The 22384-nt window shown below is 38.9% G+C and overlaps 1 protein-coding gene across 3 annotated transcripts in view; it reads right to left on the bottom strand.

Annotated features, from left to right (window-relative positions):
- The window catches only part of DUS4L (dihydrouridine synthase 4 like), a 37308-nt gene that overhangs the window by 5655 nt on the left and 9269 nt on the right, over nt 1–22384 (bottom strand). For 2 of the 3 annotated variants that reach the window (XM_054514821.1, XM_036400584.2), the window contains one exon: nt 20974–22309. In XM_054514821.1, the coding sequence (XP_054370796.1) occupies nt 22044–22309 (266 nt within the window). In that variant the 3' untranslated portion in view covers nt 20974–22043. Of the gene's footprint in view, nt 1–4035; nt 4148–6717; nt 6854–11129; nt 11281–13405; nt 13507–16780; nt 16861–20973; nt 22310–22384 lie in introns of those variants that run through there. The other variant, XM_036400586.2, reaches the window with a different exon arrangement.

Here is a 22384-nt window from a genome sequence, read left to right as displayed (position 1 = left end):
CATGCTAATTCTGAATTCTCTTCTTAAGATACAATGGCCAGAATTTAAAATGAGAAGGCAGGGCAAAAAAATTTACAAATTTGCTTCAAGTACCTTCTGCAACCTCAAATAAAATTTTGTTACAGAAGGGATGTTATAGCATCATTGGATGGCATAAAAAGCCTTGTATAATAAACCATGCTTGCTGTATGCAGCCATCTCTTCCAATCAAAAAATGTGAGTATCAGCTCTTGCTGCATGTGACACTGCAATGGCTCCCACCCTCGGTTATCATCTCACAGTCTTGTAAAAAGTAAGGTTAAGTAAGACAGACCTTGTCCCTCAACTTCCCTCTGCCATTGGCCAATTAACAAGACTGTGGCCAATTCTTTAAACTTGTTTGTTTTTAAAAACTGGAGCGCATCAGAGAAGCTCAGTGTAGTTTTCATAGATGGCACTAGCCTACCCAGCAACACCAAGGCCAAACTGAACTCTCCCTAGCAGCAGTTTTATGAAATGTATTCCCAATGTCTGTATTTTTTAACAGGTTTGAACACATAGTAATCTTCACATTTAAGTGAGAGCTGTACATCTGCACATGCATGCTTTCTAGAATAGCCATCAGTTAGAAGTTATTCCAAAAGCAGCCCTCCACATGAATTGCTGCTCTCCTGCTGTCTCCTACAACACTATGGAACCAGGAAACAAAGAACAGTTGTGTCAGTCTGTACACAAAACAAACCTCTTTAAATGATGCATCGAAGTTCCATTAGAATTTCCTCCTAACCCACCATATATGACATCCATATATAAACAGAGTATTTTCAGAAAAAGTTGAACTTCAAAAGCACCTAAATGACTTTGATGAGCCAGTACATATTTAATGAAGCCCTGCTCCTGCCCCAGCACAAGGACCATTGTAAGGACAAAAGCCTTTATGAAACTTCTCTCAGGTCTAATCTCATGCCCAGTTGCAGGTAATTTGCTTTGTTGTGGTTTCTTGAATAGTCTTCCAAACCATCAAAATGAAACAATATCATGGGCATGTCTTCTTTCCCCAGAAAATTCCTATTGGTCCTAGGCCAGTAGCCATACTGAGAACCTTTAATTATCTGAATCAATATTTTGTTAGAAATATGTCTAATGTGTAGCAGGAGAAACATTCTCACATCTGTTCTGGGTATTGCTACAAGTATGTATATTTATTTTTAGGTATCAATGAGACATTTTCAGAATATATAAGTGTATCAATAAAATACCATCTCAGAAGGTTTCTAACTAGTCATGTTATTACATGTCTAGGTATGCTAAAAATGGATTAGGCTCTCCAAGTGCTCGCCCCACTGCTGGGTGCCTATAAAGCCCTGACAATAATATGTGGGTCTGCAATAGAGCTGTGAGGAACTAGCCTTCTTTGCTTCATTTCCAAAATAAAGCAAAAAAAAAGCATCAAGTGTAATAGAAAAGTCAAGCCTGGAAAGAAAGCAAATTTGGTCAAAAACCCTTAAAACTAATTTCCAACCTTTTCTCAGATGTTACTAATTTTTGTGCTCAGTCTTGTATTTTGATTCTTCCTCCCCACCTATTCAGAGCATAGGAAAAAGGTCTTCTTAACTTAGGATTTCAGTGTTAAGTGAGGAAAAAAAAAGTCTGTGTTTTCTGTAAAAGATAGAAAGCTAAATAACTAGAGATAAGTCTCCTGAAAGTCTACAATCATCTGTCTACACTATGATTTTAGTCAGAATTTCAGGAAGAGGAGACATACAGTGCTTCCTCTTCCAGCTGTAAATACTGATTCAAAACTTTACAGGCAATTTGCATAGCCTTTGATGTCACAGCACCAATCTGATACTAAACTGTTTTCTTAAATGTGAAGCAGGTGTACGTTTAGGACTCCTCCTGGCTGCCACTATACTGACTTAACCCACCTTTCAACTCACAGCCTACTCTAAAATAATATATTACCATGCATCAGCAGCTCAATAAGTGTCCCAGACCAGAGCAATGGATATTTGAAACTGCATTTGAAAAAAAAAAAAAAAGCTTTTCCTTTCAAGCAGCAAAAAATCACCCAAACACAAACCCCCAACCAACCATGAACAATATCCAAATTTATGACTCTTACTAATACCATAGCTGAAAACCAAACAATAAGAAAACCTCAAAAATCAAAACCAGTGAAGTTTTCATTTTTACACGAGTTTTGTCTCGTTTCATGATTAGGTGACACCCTTTACACTCTTCACTCTTCCCCCACAGTTTCATGGATTGGACTTCACAGACACAAAGAAAAAGTTACTTTGGTCATGTGAGCTCAATAGCATGAAACAAATTGCTTAGAAGAGGCAAAAAAACTTTTCCAATGTCAGCTTTCATTTTGTGTAATGCATTGCTTACACTTAGTGAACATGACAGTCAACATTCACCTGCCCAGCTGCAGGAATTTCAAAAGAAAACAGTAAATTCACATCCTCTAACACTCTATAGAAAGCTGTGTCTAAGGATGTGGTTGTTCTTATCAAGTACTTCAAGCTTTCTGGCTATCAATTTGCTCAAAATAACATACAAGAAAACTTACAAGAAGGTAAGACAGACAAACCTCAACACCACCTAGCTGCTCATGGTAATTCCCATACCACCCATGGGGTTATTGGCAATGAGGGGGGTGGCATTAGGAGAAGGGCTGTAAATATTTTTGTATTCACTCTTAGAAAGACCCTCTCTCTCCCACTTGTGCCCTAACAAAAGATTCAAGCATGCCTTAATTTATACATCTCTTGGATGGACAACATATCATGGGGAGAATGAAGCTGAAGCAGCATGAGGTAAATCTATTTATTCCTTAGCTTTCTCTAGCATTCCTGACTGAAAAGCTTACATTATATTAGTGTTACATACCACCAGTTAGTTTAAATAAGACATAAGCATTTAAATTTTCCATTGATCCTGTCACTTCAAAGGCACTCCCCCCCAGCTTTCTTCAAGAAAACAGCAGGAGAGGGAAAACCCACCATCAAACATGCCTGAGAATGTGAACTAATGAGACGCTCTATTTAAAGATTCTTGTTGCTTCAAGCCCAGTTGAAAACAGCTGGTTTACATTTTTTATTTGAATTCCCAGTGGACAGTAAAAGAGGATTCATGAAACATTTCTGAAAAATTTTTTCTTGCAGCACTGTAGCAGTCCCAGGCAGTATGAAAGTGGGGCTATGTTTTGATGATAACATACTGTTTCGTACCAAGAAAATTTGTATTTTTGTTACAATCTGAACATCTGATTAATGTTTACAAGATGGCAGGCTGTGTTATCTTAAAAACACTGATTTCAGATCAACAGGTGCTCACAGGCATCACACACCTTGAGAGATCCCAGTAAGACAGAACCAAACAGGTAAAATCTGCTTCTGTCTCAATTTGGGCTGCCTATAAAGCAGTTTTGACAACCTAAACCTTAAACACGGAAGCTGCTAACAAAAGTATTATGTTACAATTTGTAAGTTATGTTTCCTTGTAAACAAAAAAAATATTAAAAAGCTAACATCCTAACACCTCAGCTGCAGAACATATATAAATTTAAAATATTAGTCAAGGACTTTTCTGCTGTCTGACAGAAACCCTATGGTAGTAAAAAACCTCAATCACAATACATCCCCCATTTTATACAGGGACAGTGGCTGCTATGTATGATCAAACTGATCATACATAGATCAAACTGATACCTAAGAGCAACCTGCAAATGATTCCATATCCTGGTCATTTTCATTGATGAAGACAAGTCAACACCACTTAAATATATCAGTCCAACTTGTTAATAATTACAATTTAACTAAGGTGTTCCAATTACACCTTACATATTTTCATAATGAACACATTTACTAAAATATTGGGATGGCAATGGCATGTTTTATCAGTTCCTCATTAAATGTAAAGGAACCCCATGCCAAGTGTTCTGGAAATAGATGAAGTTAATTCATGCTACACCTAGAATATTTTTTTTGACATTCAGTGTTAAACAATCTTTTTCTTCTTTGCAAAGAGGTCATAACTAATACTCACCATTTGATGTCTTCTGTAGCTCTGCTTTCAAACGTTCAATTTCCTCCTTCAACTTCTCCTCAGTTGCATCTGTTGACTCTTTCTTTTTACTATCTCCTTTTCCACTCAAGGCCTATTAAAAACCACAGTTGCTACAATTAACTTTATTTTCATTAGTCTGATATTAATGCAAAATATCCAGGGAATGTCAGCCCTGATCTTGCAAAGCATTAGGTTTTATCAAATGTCAACCTGACACAGGCAGATAGTCATTCTAGACAAAAATCCTCCCAAACAGAAAAAAAAAAAAAAAAAGGAAAAAAACAAGTTCAGTGTTTTAGGTAATGGCATACTTGTAATAGAATGGTGTTATCTCCTGTGTAAGAGTACTTTTCTTGTCTGCATCAAGTGTACAACTTTGATTTAGATTTTAAAATGGATTTTTCAGAAGATACACACTGGGATTGTCAGTGACAGAACACTGCCATGTTTACATGCAACTAGTTCTAATTTTCTCCTTGTAGGTTTGCAGCTACTTCAATCTTCAGAATAGTTCCAATATCCAGATTGGATTTCCAGTGAAATTCAGGACAAAAACTAGGAAAGGATCCAGGAAGAGCCCTGTAAACCCTTGGCAGAAGAGCAATATATTCCCTGTATGCCAAAAATGTTGGCACTACTATACTTATGCACCCTGTTAAAGGTGTAAGATTATATCCCATAACAAGATCCTTTTCTCATAAAGCTTCTACTATTTAATCACACATCATCTCTGCAATTGCAAAAAAAGAGGTAAATGCTTAATGGGAAAAAGAAAAGAAAAACAACTGAGACAAACAACTGTTAGGTAAACTAGAAATACCAGAGCTTACCAGGCACAGGCAGGAGCAAAGGGGAAAGATTATTTTAGGAAAAAGAACGAAAAAGAACTGTTTATAAAGACAGGTAAACAATCCAAGGAAAAGAGATGAAAAAAAAATTCCAGAAGCTATTTAATCAAAGAGCTGAGATGACATTGAACTGCTGGCAACAAAACCATAGCCAATTGTCTTCTTTGCTTTCTGCTCACCTCTTTCTATTAGCATGCAAATAGCTATTTCTGTAAACTTTTATCTCAAGTCCTGTCCTCCATGGAACCTCTGAAGAGCTGACAGTGCAGACCTTGCACACCAGAGTAAACTCACAGTATTTATACTTGCAGCCAGTGCCTTATGCACAATTGCTCTCACTTCTCTCCAATGGTGGAACGAAGCACACTTGTAAATAAACACAAATGCAGGGGCCAAGCCACAAAAAAGCCTAAACAATGGGATGTCTATAAAGTTAAAATATTCCCACCCTGAACATTTCCTGTGTCCATCACAATGGAGATCCAGCCACAGCATGTTGCCTGTACCTGTGGCTACCTGTGTTTTTGAAAACCATGCAATCAAGCACACAAATAAAAACAGACAGGACTACAGTTTCCAATTTCTGGCTATCATTTACAAGTGGCTAAGAGAATGTGTTGCTAAGAGAATGTGAAAGCAGAACAAAAAAAGAGGACTTTTGGCAAAATCTCAACAGGACAGAGAAGGAAAAAAAAAGTACCCTGTAAGCAATAAAAAGGCAAATTCCATGGCTGAGGGAAGAATTTGGATCATTTTGACAAAACACCAAATCCCAAAATTTTGGAATAATTTTGTACTTGGGAAACACCTAGCACAGACTACTGATCATTGTTTTACCACACCTCACACTGGATTTTTTTATCCCTTCTAGTACTTTCTGTCCAGAGTCTTTGTAGGAAGATTTATTACAAAATTGACAGTGCCAGTAACCATAGACACTGCTTTAGACAAACTGGAAGGAAACCTGTACACACCCACAGGGAATTTAGTTTTGACCATGTGCTGGACTCTAAAAGCCTTCCTATGTCTAGATGTCTGAACTCAGCTTAGGGTTCAGTCTCTTCAAACAGAAGTCAAACTGTTACAAGAAATTATTTCATACATTTATCTTAATTATATCTTTGATGCCTTTCCTTCCTGAGTAGTTATGTATTGAACCACAGCCTAATCATTCTTTGCATAAAAATAACATCTCTCCAGTCTGCTGGTAGTTTAAGTAAGAAATTTTTGGTAGTATTCTCATTACTACTACAACAGTGTCCTACTAAGAAAGGGAAATATTCTGAAATTGGCTGACCTACAATAAAAAGATAGTAGAATACAAAATACATCAAATACAGAATATTAATTATACAAGTTAGAAAAATACATTCAGGACTGGAGAAAATCCTATTAAGAAGAAACAGTCAGCATGAATACAGTCACAGTTATATAGTAGGATTTTTCATCCTGGACTGCTACAGCCTTGACCTAAACAGGCAATTATTTGTGATAAAAGGAATAAAATTATTAAGAGTGTCTCCCTCTACTTTGTTATGACTAAATTCAGAGAGGTATTACTACTTTGATGAAATTTCTACTGGAAAGACAGAACTTCATTTATTTGGTTTACTTCAGTTTCCTTTGTTAATAAGGTGCTACTATAATTTGTTTTCAGTATTCTGAATTACATATTATAGAAATATTTTTCTTTTTTCAACCAGAAGGAATAAAATGAATAAAATGAACAAGCATTCTGTAGCAAACCATCCTCAGAGTACACTGCACTAACTACTTGCTGTGTAAGAAAGTTACTGAAGAAGCTCAAAGATACCTCCTGCAGCCTTTCTTTCTCGGCCATGTATTTTTTGGCTGCTTCAGTAGCATCATTTACTTGTGTTTCCAGAGCTGCATGAGATGCCATCTCTTTTGCCAACTGAGTGAGAAGGGTAACAGTACGTCTCAATACACTGGTGAAGAAAAACAGTGAATAGAACTGTAATTTACAGCACAAATAAAAAACCCAAATCACAAGCAAAAACCAAAACCACAAAAATCAAACCAAACAAAAAATCCAACAAACCAAAACAAGCCCTTTTCTCTCTCAGTACTAGATGTAAAAATAAAACCAGAAGAGGGAAACATCCAGGCTCATAGATGACAAATAATAGCAACAAGAGAGACAGAAAATATTTTCATCCATTGACATTCTGATTTTTACTTGATATAGAACCTCTCTCATCCTAAATACCCAGAGCCATTAAGGGGTCAGAGACCTGATTGCTTAAAGGCTGTTTAAATACTGTTATATATTTTTATATAACCCAGTATTTTTAACAGGATTGATCTCCAAACTCAAGAGCCAAACAACAAGTTATGGTAATGAGTATAGTGAAGAAAAAAAAATAAATCACACAACTTCATAAACAGCCTTGCAAGAATAAAATTAACAATATGAGCATAATAATCTTCCAAGTACTGTCAATACAGTTAAATTAGAACATGTATGGATGTCAGCACTGGTACAGCACTTCAATTCTAAGCTTTGCAAATACCTTGGCTTGATTCTTTGCATCACTATTTTCATTATTCATGCTGAAGTCTTTCAAATGTTGCTGAATCAAGGCAACACAACACTGAATTAAATTAATGCCTATAATGTAAGTATGCAGCTGTTCTTCAAAGAAATTTGAAAATCTAAGTAATTGGCTTTTGCATAACAGGAAGAGTATTAACAGATCTTTTCAAGTTAAGCCTCCCTCCACCCCTTGCTTTTTCATTGAAAGCTCCTTTCCTTACTTTTTTGGGGGGTTAATATAAAAGCTAATGTCCCCATGTTCCTACTTTTCCACAGGTTAGCAAATTCACTATTGCTTATTAACTTACAAATGCAGGAGTCATTAAAACATCAAAACTAAAAGAGAATCATAGAATCATGGAGGTTGAAAGAGGCTTCCATCTCATGAAAAGCAGGACAGGTTAAGTAGATTGCTCAGAGGCTTGTCCAGTTGAGTTCCTACCATCTTCAGTGATGGGAGATTGCACCATCCTTCATGGTCCTTCTTCCAGTGCTTCGTTGCTCTTGACAGCAGCAGCACTTTTCTACCACAGGTCAGAACATCTCAGGTTCCTGTTACCTCTTGTCATTCCTTTTTGTATCCACTGAGATGAACTGCATCCATCTTTTTTACTACTAGACAGACATAGAAACCAATAGGATTTTCCCTTCAAAGTCTCTTTTGCCTGAAAGCAAAGCTCCTTCACCATCACCTCATTAATCACCTATTTCAGCCTCCAACTTTCTCTGTACCCCACTGCAGTACTCCAGTATTTTGGGGAATTAAAACTGGACACAGTCCTGCAGCTGCAGCATTCCATGTGTCATACAGAGCAGAATAACCCTTTTCCTTGACCTGCTAACTGCATCCTTGCTATCACAGCTCAATACACTATTGGCTCTCTACCAGGATCCCCAGGGTTTTTTCCTGCAAAACTTCTTCCTACCCACCCACGCAGCCAGTCTCCAGCCTGGATGCTGTATATGATTATCCAATAAAATGTCAGGCTTTGCATTTGTCTTTGTTGAGCTTCATGAGATTTCTGTCAGCACATTTATTCAACCTGTCTGGCTTCCTCTGAAAAGCAGCACTGCTCTCCAAGGGTGTCAACCATTCTGAATTGGAACCATGAGCAGCTTGCTGAGAGCACACTCAATCCTATCATCCATGTTGTTAATAAAGACATTAAACAATACTGAGCCCAGTACGGACCCCTGAGAAGCACCAGCTGAAATTCACATTGTTATTATCCTTTGAGTCCAAAGGTCCAGGGAACTTCCCACCTGCTTTTTTCTTCAGCCTGTGTCCCTCCACAGTTGGGCTATCAGGATACTAAAAGACACTACGTCAAAGGCCTTGCAAAAAGGATATTCTGCTCTTTAACCACACAGCCATTCACCTCACTGCACAAGGCAACAAGGATGTTCAGGCATCATCTTCCCTAAGTAAATCTGTGATGGGTGTTCCAAGTCATCATGTCCTTCATGTCCCTGAAGATGTCTTTGAGTAAGATTTACTTCATAACCCTTCTAGGGAGACCAGTCTCTAGTTTCTTACACCCTGTTTACTCTCTTTGAAGACAGGTGCAATGTTTGCCTTTCTGCAGTCACCAGGATTCTCCCCAGAACCGTGATCTTTCAAACTAAGCCTTACAATGACATTGGCCAACTCCCTCTGCCATCCTAGGAAGCCACAGACTTCTATATGCCCAATTGGCCTATGCACTCCCTAGCTGCATCTTCCACTACTGGGATGATGTTACATACCCTGTTGAGTCTCCTAGAAGGCACCAGTGAGCAGTGGGCTCATGTTTTCTTGAGATTTTCTTTAGTTTTCAGCCATTTTATCCTTCTCAGGTTCAGCATGGGCTAAGAGAGGACCAGGTCAGACTAGCAGATGGGTGTCTTTGTCCCACCAAGGGGACAGTCTCCAGGGGCTGTGACCCTCCTCTTTTCTGCACAGTCTGCAGATGAGAGGCTCAGCTGGCCCCAATACCCTCACTGACAGGTAATTTTCCTCACCTGTACCCAATGCTCTGCAATCCTTGAACCCCACAACGCTGTTGTCTTGCCAGAAGTGACAAGCTCCCAGCCTCCTCCATTTTCTGAATCTCCATATACCATTCTTGTGGAATCCTCCTATTGGCTGATGTGCTAAAATGAATCAAAACTGACTCAAAGAATGAACTAGGGGCACCCAATTACCCAGTCACACTAGATGGGGTCTAAAGTTGTTTGGGTGATGGTACAGCAGTACAGGGTAAGGCAACCCAAGGAACACTTCCCCCTCACTTCTCTGACAGACATTATGTCTGTTTCATGAATAAGCAAAACAGGTCTACTAAGAAAAGTCCTTTGATCTAGTGACTACTGGAGGAGTGCTTATTTCTCCTAAATCTTGGTGAAAGGCCAGCAGGTCAAAGAAAACTCAAGCAAACCTCTTCAACAGCAGAGCTTTTATACAAAATAATCTACTGGGGTCACTTGACAAGTTTTCTTCTTTGGAAGCTGAATATAAATAGGATCCTGAGAGATCAGCTTCCAATTCTTTTGTAGGATGCAATCTTGCTATTCCTCCTGGAGCAGAGATTAAAAACATATTTGTGCATATTTACTTAACCTTTCTGTAGGAAGACAAAGAACTTGATGTATTCCTACCACTATTGAGCAAGGCTATAGCCACATTGTTTTTTCCAAAGCTTTTCTGCTCAAGCTTTGTATTCATTTTTCCTTGACACTTTTTATGCTCAATGGTCTGCTAAAATGGCCCCACATCACTCAAAGGGGAAGAAGTTTGTCATAAGTCTGATTCTCTTGTCCTGTGCTCCTCTTGAGTATTGAGGCAATGTCAAGCAGCTCACTGATGGAACTCCTAAGAGGACCAGCACTCATTGTCCAGCCACCAGAAAAATGTACAAATTGAAATCATCACACCAACATGTCTGTTTCTGTTTGTTCACATTATCTGTGTCCAGTGACTTTGTGTGCTCCCAGCCCAACTGATAAGATCTGCAGGTTGTTGTGCCTACTGATTCACAGGTAGTCTTGGTTGCTACAGGTGGGCAGTACAGAATTGCCCTTTCCTTTATCCTGTTTTAGTAGCTGAACTTAGACATCCTGAAAGAGATACCAGACTTAAAAACATAACACCATAATAGGCAAATTGCCATGAAGTATTTGATCTGAAATACAACTGTAACTTTCCTTGAAAGCTGGAATATTATCCTACAGTTCTTAACTTCAAGCTTGAGCTGAAGTGGCTCAGGTCAGGCTCACACTTTGATTCTTAACACAGCAGGGTGCAATGACACCAGCTTGCCAGATAATAACAATATTTAACAGCACTTTATTTTTTGAGCAGTTTTTTATTCCAGTTTCCCATGCGCCAAACAAAGGGTGTAAGTTTAAAGAAGGAAATGAGTGAGTATTCCCCAAAGAAACTTCTGCAAAATACATGTTTTCTCCAGCACTCAAATGTTTCTTTCCATGTGTTGCTCACATATCCTTCCAATCTTCAAACAATTGTAAGGTATTATTTTCCCTGATCTTACTTGCCTTGTAGCCAACCTGGTCACGATTAATTCTTTCATCTCCTGAAATTGTCTTTCTGACCTTTACTTTACAATTACTTTGTGCCATAGTTCCTGTAATAAACATACTATGTAAACATTCAAAAATGTTATACTTACAGCCAAAGAAATAAGGAAAAACCTGAGAGATACAGGTTTCTTTGCGACCGAAAGAGTTTCATCTGAATATGATCAAAGGCACTGCTGTTGACATTTGCAGCCTTTTCATTCACATGAACAGATGAGTATTTCCTGACTTCTCTAACAGCATCTGCAAACAAAAACAGTCTGTTCTTATTCACATCTGTGGGTGTGCGTGCATGCTAAACCAGACCTGAGTACTAGAAATATGTACTTTGATTTTCTGCTCAGCAAACAGTAATAGGACAAATAGTGACAGCAATTATGTTATCCATACATTTAAAAGATCAGTCTTGATAAATCATGAAGTGCTCTAGCACATTCCCAGAAATACAACAAACCATTGCCCAAAATATGCCTGAACAGGTATTTCAAACACTTGTACCCAGCCACGAGGGATCAGGTCAAAGCAACTCACTCTACAGGTGTTACCCAAGACCCTATGGTGTCAAAATGTCACTGCTGACAACTGAACTAAAATTCCCCAGTGGACAAACAGTGAGAAAAGATAAAGAGAAGCAAAAAGAAGCAGTATTTTCTCAAGTATTTGTTTTACACAGTTTTTTTAAAGATATGCATGTGTTTTAGTAACGACAAGGGTCTACTTTGTACTTCAATCATGGAGGGAAAAAATTATTTCTTTAACATGCATCAAAATAGGAATACTGTAGCAACACAGCAGTAGTAACATCAGTAGTAACTACTAACTGTAAAAAGATCATAAAAAGAATGGAGAAGGAAAGCTACAGGTCAGCTTTCTTTCATCTGCCTTTCATACATCTTTCAGCTTCCTTTCATTCATCACATACTTCTGATAGTTCTGCAAAAGGGCCAGTGCACTGCAAACACCTTTCAAAGGACAAAATAATTAATTAGGACTTACATCCACATAAACCCCAAACCTAACCCAGTTAAGAGTTCATATTACTATCTTTAACGTACGGTCATCAGACATTCCTACAACCAATACAGCACCTTAAATCTCCTCCTGCACATCAATAAATTGTCATTTCATGACATGTTCTAGCAGAATATTTTGGCCAGATGTTATTAAATTGCTGCTGCAATTGTCTAAGCAGGAAAAATCAAAGAAAAGCACAAGTGACTATCATCACTCATGACTGTCCCTCTCATATGTCTGAGTTATTTGGACATTAAAAAAAACCCTGAAGTGAAGCTTCAAACAATGCATCGAAGACTAAGAGCAAACAAATGCATGTCCCTATGCTATAGGAAGGGTCTAGGCCTGCAGTAACCTGTCACTTCATGCTATGGGGCAGGTATCTCATCCCTGCTTCCCTTCAGTCCTATTCTCTCTTTCCAGGAAACCAATGATCATCACCAAGTCAAAAGCAAACTTTGGTCCAAATTTTCAACAGCAGTTCAACAGAGTAAAGGAAATACATTTATTTACAACAGAGTAAATGAAATTCACTGAAGACCTACTTTTAAGAATACCACCAAACATAATCTTAAAAAAAATAATAAAACAGTCTATTTGAATTTCTGGTATTTTAAATATTAAGAATATAGTCCTATAGCCTAGTCTGACATAGTTATATATTTCCCTCAGCAGAAAATAAAACCATGCATTTTTTCTTTCTATTTCAAGTAGCCTGGAATTAAGTAACATGTATATTCTAAGGCACTGGAAACACTTATCCATGGAGAACTACTTAATATCCCCAAAACACAGGAGAACTGCTCTCATCACTGAAATACAGGACATGCCTACCACACAACAGTCAGGACAGACATTAAATTAAATCAGTCAGGCATATGGTAACCATTAAAGCTTTACTCTTACTTCACAGACCTTAGGATCTACCCATAACAAATGAAGCCAGCAGCTGTTTTGTATCTGTGCTGAGCAAAAGTACTCAAACAGACCAGTGCTTTGATATATTCTGGTCTTCAACAGCAACCAAAAGAAAGAGTGCCATCTGCTGCATGAGGTACAGCTCAGCCAAATTCTGGTGTCAAACAAGTTGATTTACCTGTGCGAGAAAGTCTAGGCTGCTGCTTGGTTTCCCTAAGCTCCATTTTTCCTTCTCATTCACTCAGTATAATACAATTGCATTTGGATTCCCAATGTGGATGCAGCATTAGCCCTCTCCTCTTTCATTCCACTGTATAATTTTTCAATAAATTAGCTGACTTACACTAGGCTTGAATCCTTTCCATTAGTTTATTCATATAAACTCAATGTACTAGGTTTCTTTTACCCATTTGTTAAGAAATTATCTAACACTTACCAAGAAACAAGATGATCAACAAAACTATTATTGTAAGGAACATCTTGTTCCAAAATACTGCCATTTTGCTCCATAGAGGAAACATAAAAATCTTCTGCCATCTGTAAAATAGAATTGTGTTATTCAAAAATAATTAAGCACTAAAAGAAGAGCATTATAACCCCACAGAAGAGAGCCTTGTTATTGATAAGGGACTTGTATAACGTCTCTGAACAGCTGTTTTAATTGCAATATAATTTAGGTATATGTTAACTTTTCCAGTAATCTAACTTCTCTTTTTTGTTGTTAATACTTGCAAATTTTTTGCATGATAGCAGATACTCTGCAGATGTGTTTTATTTTAGCTTATACTTTGGCTATCATTACATTGTATTCAGTCCTGAATATAACAAGGGATAGGGTAAAGACTGTAAAACCCATTCCATTATTTTTATTTTTTAATCACTAGTACCTCTATTAACTCTGAAGTACAAGGACTGTTATTACATTCTTACTTGTAACGACAACAAAAAAGACAAGTCTTGTGTTCATATTTTGTTAAGGCTTAAAACCTCTTTCCCAAGCATAAATTTGCTGGCTACAGAAGTGACTTCTGGTGAGGCCAATGGTGGTGTAGACTACTTCCTTTTTTTGAACAATTAGTTGTCTATTTGATATTGCTGCATGAAGGGCTGTAGCAGAAGTCACACTTGCAGCACAAACAAAGAGCATCTGATGTGCTCAAATGAACTGAAACAGGTGATAACAGAGCACCTACTTGTCCTTTGCTGCAGGTTAGAATCAGTGCTACTGCACAAATGAAGTAATACCTGGTCATGCCATAGGGATGTAACACAGACATACCACTCACCATGTGATTATAGGAGGTAAAATTTCCTAATTTTGTTAAGACTATTTACGCCTACCAGAGACTGTTCACCCTCTAACAGTGGTTGCCAACCTACTATTAATTTATATGAAACTGTAGCATCATCTCCTCTTTCCAGCTCTCCACCAGAAAGAATTAAAATGCTTTTGCATTGTGCATGCAAAAACTTCACTTAAGCCTTCTAGTATAATCTGAATTCTTTATAGCAGACAGCCACAGTCTGTATCAAATGAAAAGCTTACTTCAAGCTACAACTCAAACAAAGCCAATTCGCTAACTCTTTAAACATGCAATTTTCCAAGCTCCATACTGACCTTCACTTAAGAAGTCATTCTTTGAGGTATAACCTTAGATAAACTACACTGCCAAGTTATAACCAGGCTAAAAATATGGATCTCTTTACTGGAACATCTTCCTGTATTTTATTTTCACATTTATTTTCCCTTAACAAGAACTGACATCCACATTTACTAACACTGCTCTTCTTTTTGGTGACAAAAGTCATATAAATATAAAACTTTCATACTATAATACTAGCCACCATTTTAGATGTACTACACCTCGTAGAACAGATACTGTCAATTTACTCATTCCCCAGGAACTTATAAACTTTTTAGCAAATTTGAAAAAAAAACATTTAAAAATGTGCACACACAAGATAGAGAAGCAATCCATTTGAAAACTGACAGCTGAGTAAATCAAAACTTCCAAGAACAGCAGTTTCCCACCTGTCAGTAACCATGCATGCCTTACTGCTGACAGAACCAGCTTCCAGGCCACCAAGATGTGTCAGGCAGAGCTGCTGCCCCCTGGAACTGTCACAACAGCTAAATTTGATTTTTTACCCCACAAGATTCCTGCAAGTTTTGTTAAGAAGTTAACTGCATATACCATATAAAGGATAATGAGATTTCAGTCCTTCAGAAACCACTGTTCAGAGGAATAGCTGAATATGCTCCAAACAAAGCACACATATCTATCCTTTCCATATAATCAAAAGCACTGTGTTTAATATTTGAATAAATTTTGGTAAAGCTGCACATTACGAATTTGCTTTTCAGCCACAAATACTGGACTCTGTTTGCATCATAAGTGAAACATATTTCAATACTCCCAAAGTATTCTGCTTGTGACATCAGCCTGCAGAAATTCTTGCAGCTAGTTTCCTCACATAAGCCATTAATAATCTGATGATTATGACTCCCATAATACTCCTCTCCTCTTACATAGTTGCACTTTTGCTTAGAGAACAGTAAGAAATACAACCCAATAGTCTATGTTGAAATGCTGAACTCCTTGCAAGCCAACTTGTAAAAAACCAGAAGTTGAATTAGATTTCAAAGCAGTTTCCATTTCTCAAGCTGAGGACACATGCCTAATCATTGGTATCAGCTGTGGAGGAGCCAGTAATTTTCAAGACTCCTCCACACTTTTAAGTAGTTAAATCCAGACTTTCCACAAGTCTTGTTCCTTAACAGGACAGTAAATGCAACATCATTCTAAATACATCTAAAGATGCAGGAAACAAACATGCAACAGTTTTTACAGAGCACTGCTGAGACAGCTTTAAAGTTTTGTTCTGCTTTTTGTTTTGGAGGGTTGTGGTTTCTTACTTTAAGACTCCTTCTTTTGTAGGTTTGGTTCTTCTTGGAAGACTTCCCGATATTCTGAAAATAAATGAGAAGTCTGCTTCTCTGCTTCCTGCAGAGAATCTAGCTTTATTTCCTGTAGGGAAATAACATTACCAAATTTGAAGAGCGACTTACAGGAACAAGATAACGCTGTAAGTCAGGCCTCTGCAAACACTAAAGGTAATAAATTAATTTTGTTTCTTTCCCTTACTGTGTGCATTTATTTTACAAGAATTTATTATTTTCTTAATATTTGTGTTGTGTTCCAGAAGTAGTACTATTTTCTTAATCTATATATGAGTTTTTAGAGAGTTTTACAGAGGTCTTTATTCAGTAGTCCTGAACCTTCTGCTTCAAACTTAACTCCAGTTTCTTTAAACAAGTGATCACAAATTTCCTGCAGCCGTTACGCACAGTTTGCCGCTTGCTTTGAGTATCTAACGTCTTATCTCTTCAACGCCCACAACGCCTAGTGTACACCAAAACATAAAGTTGCAACTCACAAATCTGACAAACTGCTGAAAAAAACACACTCTCCCCTCATTAATTACTGCCGGATGCCTTTCTCTACGCTGCCTGCTCCTCAGCTCTGGGAGAAGCCGTCCCACCTGCTGAATAAAGCCGGGGGCTCCTCTGGGCACCCCGACCGCTGCTCCCGGATGAATCAGCACTGCGTAGAAACCGTAAAGCTCCTTAAAGAGGCTTGCGATTCCTGCAGCTCCTGACACTCGAGTCCCAAACAGCATTCCTTCGGCTTCGTTTACAACTAGTTTAGGATGCAGCAAAGCTCCGTGGTTATGAAAAGAGAGGCATAAAATAAACCCAAACTGGTGAGAAGAGCAAGCTGTGTTGCTCAGCACACCCAGGTCCTCCTACCTCAGCGGAGAGATGAACGGCAGGCAGAGCACGAGAATTACTCCGATTTCGCCATACAGGAAGGCAGCCACTGCCGTCCACTGGAAAGTCATCGTCCCGGCGGCCTGCGGAGGAACGGGCGGCTCTGACTTCCCCTCCCGAACAACCCCGGGGACAGGGAGATGGGCACCTGGGACGGCCCGGGGCCGCGCCGGCCTGGCGGGCAGAGCCCCGCGGGTTCCTCCCGCCGCCTCCCGCCCCCCAGCGCTGCCGACGCCACCTGCGCGGCCGCGGAGCCCCGGGGCCGCCTCATTCCCGCTCCCTCCCGCCCGGCCTGCCTTCGAACCTCGTCAGCGCCGGCACCCGGCGGAGCTGATGGCGGCCAGAGGGCGGGAGCGGGGCCTCACCGGCCGGGGCTGCGGAAAGCGCGGGCCGGTCTCTGCCGGCACAGGGCGGGGCGGGCGGGGAACCGGGTTGTCTGTGCGGACACGGTGCCGCCTCCGCCCTGCCCAGGGGATGTGGGCCGGGACGGGGCTGAGTGACACGGCGGGGGCGGCGCGGAGCTGCCGCTGGCCGGGCCGGGGAAAGGTGCGAGCGGCGGAGGGATGCGGAGTCCGGCGTCCGGCCCGGGCCTCCCCCAGCGCACAGGCCGCGCTCGGCCCGGCCCGGCCCGGCCGCCCGGGCACTCGTGCGGTGCCGCCCGCGGAGCGGGGGACTACCAAGGGGCCGCACCTCTGTTGGGAAGCGCGTGGATCTACGCGCTGAGAAGGGTTCATATGAGCATTATCTTTTTCCTATCTAGGGAATGGTTGTAAGCATTTTGCTGCGGAATTCTGCTGTGATCATCCCACCGCTCTGCTCCATGATTCGAGCTTAATGGACTGGGGAATTCAACTCTGCTCTCCAACATTGTCATGAGTTTCTAAAGTTCAATTAAAATACTCCGTGTGTCCATCCATTCCCTCCTTCAAGTGTTACACGACATTAATGTATTAAGACCTAGTAAATCATTTTCTCAAGGAGTACAGGTCCAGCATTCTTAAAGACAGCACCAATAACAACCGAACAACAGCCTCAAACACGGTCCAACAGGCCTGTTTGGGCCTCATGAATAAAACAGAATTCCTTCAGAAAACCCTGCTCCATCTTATGGCTCTGCTCAATGCTTTTTATCTGCAACCCAAGGCTCCAAGCACATTATTTCCATGCAACTCTCCTTCTTTCCTCCTATATAAGAAGGCTGTGCTCTGATCACTTTTTCCTTTTGATCCTAACAGATGCTGAGGTGCTGTCATTGGAAGAGGTTACCTTGTCTACCTGGGCATCACCAGCACTCTTTGACACAACTACTTGCTTTGGGGAATTCTTTCCCAATTAAGTTCTATCAACATGAGACATAAAATGCTGTGAATAGTAGTTCTTTGTTACTCTAATCCATTGGAACTGACATGGGGTGGGAAGTTCTTGCATGAGCTGTTTGCAGCTGCTCACAATCTGAAATTGTTTACTTAAAATTTCCCAGGTCTGCAGCCTGGGGATGGAGCCAGTGTGTCAACATTTTTCTAGCTGCTGCCAGGCAATGTCTGGATGAAAGGTTACATCCCAAATAATTGTTTATGCACAACAAATACTGGAGAGAGATATAAGGAGTCATTTCAATCCAATCTACACAGTAGGAATAGCCCCAGTTTTAAGTAGTATTTCTAACGCATTTTCATAAACATACATAATCAGCACTATAGACAAAACACAACCTCTTAGAATGTTCTGGTTATTACATTTTAGCTATTGGCCTACAGCCAGTGTACTTCACTGAAGCTGTTAAAACGTGAATAAAGACTTTCCTTTAATTACAGGGCAATTTCCATTTCTGAGCTGCTTACTCACCCCTTTCTAGCACTGTAAGCTGCTCTCCCAGTAGCATAGCCTCATACTGGTAGGACTGTATTCACTTGTCCCTGATGCCAGACTTGGAGCCACTTTTTCACTTGAGGGGCTCCATAAGATCTCAGAAAGGCTCACTGTGAGTGTGATTGCTGTGCACTTCTCCCTGCAGCTGATGCATGTTCCCCACCAACCTAAAATGAGATCTGAAGAAAAGAGGTGTCTCCTGCAAACCTCTGTGAGACCTTTCTTCTCCTGTTGAGTGCACTCTGCTGCTCCTGGAAGGAATTCTAACTGAAGTTGTAGAAGTCTGGGTTGTTGATGTAAGGCTGTCTCTCATAATCGGAACTACCATATGATGAATATGATGCCATACTACACACACACACACACACGCGTATATATAAAAAATGGCTGTCTGCTTTAGTGAAAAAAAAATCACAAACCTTCAAGCATTACAGTTTAAAGGAATATCTTCCTCTTCCATTAGTGAAGTGACAAAGTATTCAGAAGCAGAAATAGGAAATGCCTGTGTACTAATGACTGGTTAGAGGAGTGAAATCAACTAATTCGCTTTTGAAGCAAAAAGAAAGTTTAAACTTGTTCTGTTTTGGCTTCTGTAACAGCCTTATCATCACACACTGCTTTGGCCAGCCATCAACCAAAGACACCTAAAAAATTTAACAATAGGCAATACAGAAAATGGAATAATGTAGGCTGTGTGAGAGTGCTGGGGTTACTGTAGCAAGACAAAAGTTGCAAAAGCATAGAGGTATTATGAGAATATGGTATTGCTGTGCAGGGGGGTTTAACATAAAGAACAGGATCAGTTACAGGAGCAAAGAACCTAAAACAGGAAACAAGGCTTTGTATATTATATTACTTGCTTTGTACTTATGCATATAACATTTAAAAACTAGAAAATAGAAAGACTGACCACTTGGTGAGGTTAAAAGTAACATATACAGCAGAAGGACTACATCCAGTGATTTTAACCTGGAAATTAGTATTTTTCCATATTCAAATATCTTATAATGAGAAATATGACCATATTGTAAAAACAACACTGGTAGCTGAATAACTCTCATCCTTAGCAATTTATGTATATTGGAATGTATGGTGTTCAAAGTATGGCTTAAAGACTCCAACTTTGCAATTTATTCTATGGAAACACAGTGAAGTATGTTCAGATGCATACAAAATTCAGAATGGAAGGTGAACAATTCATTTCATCCTTGAAAAGGGATGATGAACTTCCATTGACTTTTATGATACATAACAGGCCAGATCAAGCACTCCATAATTACTACCAATATTAACAGCAACCTAGGTCTTGTACTTCAGGCAGAAATCTCTGTGATTAATCTCACACAGGCATAACAACTGCTGCCTTCAAAATCATCAAGTACTCAGTTCCTAAATAGGTCAAGGTATTTCCAGTCCTCTAAAATTCAATTTTCCCAATACTACAGAAAAAATAAAGTCTTTGTGTTGATTATATATAGTAAATTATTCTTCTCTGCTCCTTGAGGTTAATGGGAGTTTGCTACATATAGTAGTTGCTAGCCAAATCATAAAACTCTTAAAAAGATAGCAACAAAGAGCTTAGTAATACTTTCACAAATCCTTTTCTTCTACAATTCAGTTGCATAGTTTTACTTCAGAGGAGGCTGGGAGCATTTCAGAACTGAGGAGAACAGTATTGCAAAATACCTGGGTGAACTTGATACTGGAAATTTGGTAGTACAAAATACCAAGTCATGCAGTTGGAAAGTAAGAACTTCTGCTCTAAAAGTGGGAGCTCATAACTTACATGATAAATATTAGCTGAGCAAAAGTGAAGTATCAGAAGTAGTATTAACTCTAGAGGACACTGCTGGGAATTTAGCTGGAATGCTTAACAGAACTGTGCCCAACTAATGTCAAGAAAACCTTACAATCCAGAAGAGTGAAAAAATAGTTGTGTGAAGGAATGGACACACCAAAAATGGTTGCAGAGGTTGTCTCAATTAGCCTAGGAGAGCAAAGCATGTCTGTAGTTTTCCATTTGTTAGCACATCGGGAAGGTGATCATATCAGGAGAGTTATGTAACTTTTGCTGCCTTAAACAGTGAACTGGACTTGATGCCTTGGGTCATGCCTTTCAAACTTTTGTTTATATGCCTAAATAAGACATATTCATTATGAGAAAGAATCAAGTATTTTATGCTATTGTATTAAAAAATATGGTGATAATAAGATACCTGAACTATGAAAAGATTTGGAGAGTAGCATCAAAAGCAAGCTTCCCTCCTCCAGATTGCTGTCTAGTAAAAAGAATTACAACTGCATACAAAACCAAGTAATTTATTTAGAAAATCTGGAACTATTTACATGTATATTCATAGAACAATCACAGTCAGAAAACTCAGCAATTTTTGGTATTAATTTCTATGTAAACATATAAAGAAAAAAATTATTTGATTACAAATAATTGTACTGTATAGTTTTGTGAAATTTCCCTTGCAGAACAAATGCAGCTGGTGTGTAATGTTATTATCTTGTTCTGATTTTCACTATTTTGCCCCTATATAATGATTCAAAGCCAAGTGGCTGTCATGCTTTGATAAGCAACATGCCAGCAGGCAGAAAGGACTGCAAGAGCCCCACTGAGAGAATCTGTCAGCTTTTCTTTGACCTAAAAAGTTCTGGTTTGGTAGATGATAGGGATTTAATCTTGTATGCAATTATTCTACAGTAGATAAAAAACCCTGAATTTAGTTAGATTAAACTTAGAAGTCTTGTTTAGATTCAGCTAAATTTGTACTTAAACTATCTCTTCCTTTTTTCTTCTTTCCCTCTTCATTTTCCTTCTTCCTTCTTTCCATAATTGTTTATCTATTCTGTGTTTCTTTTGCTGTAAGAAGTATGGAATTTTTCTAAATTATAAATAACAGAGTTTTAGGCTGCCAAAGAAACATCAAATTTAAAAAAGGATAGTATGATGGGCTTTAAGCTTATGTTATCTAAAGCAAAAACTTCTACAGTTGCTCCCTTTGTGTTCTTTTGGTCTGAAATTACTGTCATTATCTATAAGTAGTCCTGATTTTAGGAGGTTTAATGTAAGAAAGGCCCTAGTTTTGTAATCATATTGCTGTGAGCAATTATCTGGTGAAAAATTAAATTACTGGGGCCTTACAATAATCAGTCCTCTCTGGAGTAGTGCATTGTAATAGAATTCGATATTTGTAGATTCTTGAATATTCTTTAGAGTGAAAAAAGGAGACATAAAAATATAAAGTATCATCCAAATAATAATGTTTTGCTGTGTTACACAATATACAAATATGACTAAAAAGTAAAAACCCAATGAAAACTTTCACAGTTTATCGACAATTGCAAAATACAAGTTTACATAGGACTAACATACTTTCATTTCCCCCAAACCATAATGGTCATTCAGATAATCTAGTACTGCTGAGGTACTTGATAAAACATTGAAAACTTTTTTTTCTTGCTTTGAAGTGATGCGCTCCATCATGTACATTAAGTGGTGGTGAAAACACGTAAAAGGAGTTCCGTGCTCAAGAGCAATGTCAACCCAGTCCTGGATGCACTGAAAAGGTGTCTCTTCATATCCTGCAAACATAGCTGGATTTGCCAAGAGTCCTCTAGCCACCATGATACCTTCAAATTGGAAATTAAAGCAGTAAGTTACATTCTAGTTTCAATTTTATGCTAAATCTTCCTGTGGATTTTGTA

Source organism: Molothrus ater, chromosome 5 (genome assembly GCF_012460135.2).
Source record: "Molothrus ater isolate BHLD 08-10-18 breed brown headed cowbird chromosome 5, BPBGC_Mater_1.1, whole genome shotgun sequence".
Taxonomy (NCBI): domain Eukaryota; kingdom Metazoa; phylum Chordata; class Aves; order Passeriformes; family Icteridae; genus Molothrus; species Molothrus ater.
Note: the sequence above shows the minus strand (reverse complement) of the source record. Positions and strands in the feature narration are given on the sequence as shown.